Raw genomic sequence first — 5,255 nt, forward strand, 5'->3', positions numbered from 1 at the left:
ACAACAATAGCTACGACGACCAGACTTTGGGCCATTATACAGGGTAGGACACGGTCAGTCTCTGCTGCTCTATTTATCATTCGCACCTGAACAGCCTCTTAGCAGTCGATGCACCCTACTTTGCATGTTCTGCTTCTTCAATGTTATCTTGCGAGACAGGATTCACTGTAATGCCCCTTTTACTTAGTGGTAAGGTCGCCCCAGCTACACATCCCCGGGCTTCAGGCTCTGGTGCTCCCTCGGAGATGCTCACAGCTGGTGTTCCCCCTACTTCTACTGTTACTTCTGGGACAGCCGCATGGGCCATGACTGGAGCATCTGCCTGGTTTTTGACGGCTTCTCCAGGTGCTTTCATGCTCGAAGCCTCATCTGACTCGCCTCCATCGATCGTTTGTGTGGCGAGAACTTTGTCTGCTGGTACTTGTGGCACTTCGGACTGTTCATCTCGATGCCTTGGCGGCAATTCATCTTCCCGAGGCTTCCGTCCATACACGACGTATATTCGCGAATAGAGGTGCAATTCTTTACTCTGAAAACTCTCACGGCATTTGGATATCAGGTTCTCAACCTCCTCTAGAGACATTCCGTCTGCCTGGAAGATTTTGGCGCTCACACCGTCAATCATTTCCAGGCTGTTGGCCTGCATGTACTGTCCAATCCGACGTTCTCGGGGATTTTCGGGCCACGGCTTGTTGGGAGCTAGTAGTATCTTCTCCGTGACATCTACAAAGCCCGTGTCGATAAGCAGCTGCTTGTAACGTCTGGCAATGAACATGTCTCGCCCGAATCGCTTCGCGCCATTGAAGACTCGCTGGCACCAATCCCACAGGGGCGACCCCATGAGAGCCTGCTGGTTGGCCTCGTCCTTGCCAAATACCCCCGGGTCGTAATCATGGTACTCGACCCACCCATCTGGTTGTAGATTGTTGTAAATCTTCTGGAGCACGCCGACGTGATCATTGAAACACGTCAACATGGCCCTGAGGTGGATATAGTCAAAGGTACGATCAAAGACCCATTCCTCCTCGATATCATCGCGCTCGAATGTACAATTCGAAGGGATGCTTCCTTCTGGCGGCTGTATAAGGCTCAAGTCGGTCCCTACGACGTGTGAGGCCGGGTGTTGCTGGGCGAACTCGATAGCCCAAATACCGGTACCTGTTCCAATGTCGAGCACCTGCTTGGGTTCATCGGCAAAGGGGACCCATGACAAGTCGCCAAAGAGCAGGAGACGCCACATCTCGTGTGCCAGGTCAAGGCGCTCTTGTTCGAGGGCATCATTGGGAAGAAGATACTTGCCCTCACGATAGCCATTATACGTCCTGCCGTGTTCCTCGACAGACGCCGGATCGGGAATCGTAAAACCCGTTGGCTTGCGATTACTGCCCGAGCTGTGGGAAGATGCTGACTGCGACTTTGCCGACACGGCCGATGCCGAGGCGGCAGAGTGCCCAGAGGCGACGGAAGGTTTCCGTTCCTAAGAGTTGCCGTCAGTTCAACGGCCCTGCACTTGAAGAGGAATGATAAAATAGAAAGACAGAAAAGAAAACAGTCTTGTAAAAGCTTACTCTAGTCTCCTGTTCTTGCATCATTGGCACCACGTGACGGGCTATCTACTGGGAAGGGAGGTAGGTACCAGTATGTAGTTGGCACCTTGACAATACTCAGGTACCACAGAATTCCTTCCCGCGAAACCAAGGCACGTCTACGAGCGCCACAGAGTCAAGGATGATCTTGATGATTGGATCTCCAAATAGAGCTGAAATGGTGTTTGAAGAGAAAGAAGAAAAAGAGTGCCCAAGGGTAAGGGGGGAATCAACGCAGGCGGGGTAAAATCATCGGCCTCGCGATCCTTCCTGCTCGCTTATACAAGTGGACAGGTGTGCATCCTAATCTAGTGCTCAACTCAGGCCTTTAATTTAGGCCGATAGGTAGCAGCTGGCATAACTCAATGAAGGTATACTCCGTATACTGCGGCAGCGAAACGGGTGCCCCTTGATGGACCAAGTGCGGACTTTCCAAGTGATCAGTCTACAATGATTTCTCTCCCAATAACTTGCAGATATGGTGCCCTCTTCTTTTTTTTTTTTTTCCTTTTTTTTTTTTCATTCACCCTTATCCTGTCCCGGAAGCGTCGGTCGGCCAGCGCGGCCAAATAATATGCGAAGCTCCATGTAGACCATGCCCGCTTAGACGTCAAAGCGACGCACTAAAGCGGTCCCAAAATCACATCTAATAACACTCTCAAATGTGACGACCTATTACCATACAGCCTACATTCGATCATGAGCTGGGGGGTTTTTTTTTTCTTCTTCCCCTAAACAGATATATAGTAACTCATGCGGCCATACCACAAACGGATTCTTGAGGTCTATAGTATCGCCTCTTATCGCTGCATTGCTTTCATTTGATATAATTTGATTGTGGTTTGTGAGGTATGGTGTTTATAAAGAATGCAGGTCTCGATGACTATACTGTCCACTTGCGGTAACTCGTCCCGTTGGAAAACGGACCCCCCGTGCCCCATTGGAAGCAGCCTCCAGTCGTACAAGTAAGATCAAACCAATCCAGGACGACCGTCTCGTTTGTGCTGATATCGTGCGTTACATCAAGAGCACTCGTCGCTTCAAACCAGTCGTTACCATAAGTATACTTGGTCCAGTTGGCTTTGGGCCAATTGAGAATGGTACTCGTGGGGACGTCGCTCAGCCCAAACACGGCGGTCCACTCCTTGACGGCCTCGCCAAAGTTTGTATAGTTGAGCACCTGGTCCGCCGTGCCGTGGAACAATTGAAACTTTGGTCTCCAGCCATCATAGCCCGGATAGGCAGCGTTGACGATGGCATTCCATTCCGCCGCCGTGTGAGTGACCTGGCCGGTGGCGCACGCGTCGCTCCAGACATCGTAGCCGTCACCCGCAAAGCACCCAAACGGGACACCCGCCCACGCTGAGCCAGCCGCAAAGACATCTGGGTACGCACCAAGAAGGACATTGGTCATCATAGCCTGAGAGTCGTTTGGGGTCAGCATTAGTATCTTTTTTTTCCCCCTCTCTTCAACTGGCGTCGCAAGGTTTCACTCCTCTTTCATCTTTCTACAACTTACGCCTGATGAGATACCCGTCACAAAGACCCGGCTCGCATCGCCATTATACTTTTCGAGGGTCCACCGCACCATACTGACGATCCCCAGACTATCACCACCTCCATCGTGCGTCAGGGTCTCATTGGACGACACATCCCAGCACTTGTCCTCGAGATTTGGACTGTCTGGGTAAATGACGATATAACCGTACTGGTCAGCCAGGTTGGCATACTGTGAGTAGACATATGTGTCATTTGCAGCCCCGTGGCACCTATAGAGTGCGAATTAGCCAAGCGGACAGAGGCGAGCCCAGAATGTCTTCGTTGCTGAACAGAGCCTGGTCAGAGGCCTTACCAATGTGGGTTGACGAGAATCGGTGGGCTCTGGGCCAATTGATCAGGCACATAAATGTAGAAGCCAACGTTTCTGGGGTTGGGTCCAAAGTCCTCGGTCACAAGCGTAAAGTTTGCTGCGCGGCAGACTGGTGCTGCGCTGCTGAATAGCGACACCAGGACTGTTATTAGACTACGAAGCCGGATCATGGTCATTTCGAAATTGTTTGCGCGAAAGCCGATAAAGAAGGTTGCGATTTGGCAGGAGCACTCAACAGCAGATGATGTATGCCGGGCCTCTTCTCTTTACTATTATAACTTGAAAATATCTAATACTACTACATGCGGCTTGCAGCCTCAAGTGTTTGCACAGCTCGCTCAAAGGTTGAGCCGCCGGGCATCGGGAGAGTAGCAGATGGACCACGGAGGAACAAGATCCGCAGCTACGGCGGGTTAGATGCGCTCCGCAGAACCAGAGATTCGGGGTACTATTATCAGAAATGCCTCAACTAATTGTCCCGCCAATCAATGATGCAGGGGACGGAATGAAGAAGTGACAGTGTGGGATAGTGTTTGATAATTCTTTTTGAGTGCCAGGTAACAGCTTGGCTGGGAAGTTATAATAATAGGTGTTGGGAACCATTACAATCAGCCCAGTCAGCCAGTATTGCTGCTTCCACAACAAATCAATATTTCTTGGTTACGCCATCAAAGTCACATTTACACGTTTTAACATTTAATTAAAGATAAATAATATCCTGGGATCACAATTCACTGCAACGTTTATATTGCTATGCCTATACTTATTATACAACAGCGCTCGTCGTCAACTAATTAGCATTTTTCGCCTCGCCTAGGCGCGTCGGCTGAAATATACTGGCTGGCTGACATTAATGCGCGACCCCGTTGCACTTTGGAGGGATAATTATATTGCCAGTATCTCCAGAAGACTATAGAGAAAGAGCTTTGCAAAAGTACAAAAAAAAAAAGGCGTCCCAGGAACAAAACGATGAAAAAAAGAAAAGGAACTTCTGGTTGTGTATGAATGTGTGCTTATATCAAGGAAAAGATGGGCAAAAAACTGGACGAACAGGTGATCGAAACCTGGACCTTCCGCAAGGTGCTATCGACGCTAGTCGAATGCAAAGCGGATGCTCTACCACTGAGCCATTCGCCCCGTTGTTGTTGAGAGCTAGGGTTTTATTCTAATATATAATGCTTCAATCTTTACGAACCTTGCCGAGTTTAGCTTGTTTTCCGGACTTCACCTATGCACCAAGCGCGGTCCTTGGTTCGACATTCAGCGCAATCCCATTTTAAAGATACTGGAATCTCTCTGCAAACGTCACTCAAAGTCTATGGCAGAGGAACTCTGGTCTCAAACAGAGTTCTCCCCGTGCTTTGTCGGGGTAATGGCCACCATGACCAGATTTGCACGCAGTTCTGGCCGCAGCTGCAAGTACAAAGCTAGGTAGCTGGGCGTCCGACCAAGAACCAAGAGTGTGAGTTGGGGGTCTCATATATGTCTTCCTTCTTCTTTGACGCAACAGACGGGGACAACGAAATAATCTAGTCTGCTCTTCCTTTAACCGGGTGCTTGCCCACGATGCGAAACAGGGGGAAGGTTATCTTGGTTGCATAACTTGATTGCCTATGATGAAGATGAATCCATGTGGCCGTGTCTGAAGGCTTACGCTTTTTGCGACATACACGAGACCCGAATTGGTAAACTGAGGCCATCATGGGCTGGCAAGCCCTTGGTGATGCACGACAAATGCATTCATATCATTCCTGCACACCGCCATATTCCGTCACCTTCACTTACTCTCTCTCTCTCTC

General features: G+C 49.8%; 2 protein-coding genes across 2 annotated transcripts; both read right to left on the reverse strand.

Moving 5' to 3' along the window:
• Positions 1–115: 115 nt before the first annotated feature.
• PFICI_00661 (uncharacterized protein) lies at positions 116–1,589 on the reverse strand (the record flags this gene model as incomplete). The annotated part of the gene is made up of 2 exons (XM_007829242.1): positions 116–1,477; positions 1,569–1,589. 2 exons carry the CDS (start codon positions 1,587–1,589, stop codon positions 116–118), a joined length of 1,383 nt encoding a protein of 460 aa, XP_007827433.1.
• Positions 1,590–2,469: 880 nt separating this feature from the next.
• On the reverse strand, positions 2,470–3,632 carry PFICI_00662 (uncharacterized protein; the record flags this gene model as incomplete). The annotated part of the gene is made up of 3 exons (XM_007829243.1): positions 2,470–3,006; positions 3,106–3,355; positions 3,439–3,632. 3 exons carry the CDS (start codon positions 3,630–3,632, stop codon positions 2,470–2,472), a joined length of 981 nt encoding a protein of 326 aa, XP_007827434.1.
• Between the last annotated feature and the right edge of the window lie 1,623 nt (positions 3,633–5,255).

The sequence above is a fragment of the Pestalotiopsis fici genome, assembly GCF_000516985.1.
Source record: "Pestalotiopsis fici W106-1 unplaced genomic scaffold PFICI_Scf_1, whole genome shotgun sequence".
NCBI lineage: Eukaryota > Fungi > Ascomycota > Sordariomycetes > Amphisphaeriales > Sporocadaceae > Pestalotiopsis > Pestalotiopsis fici.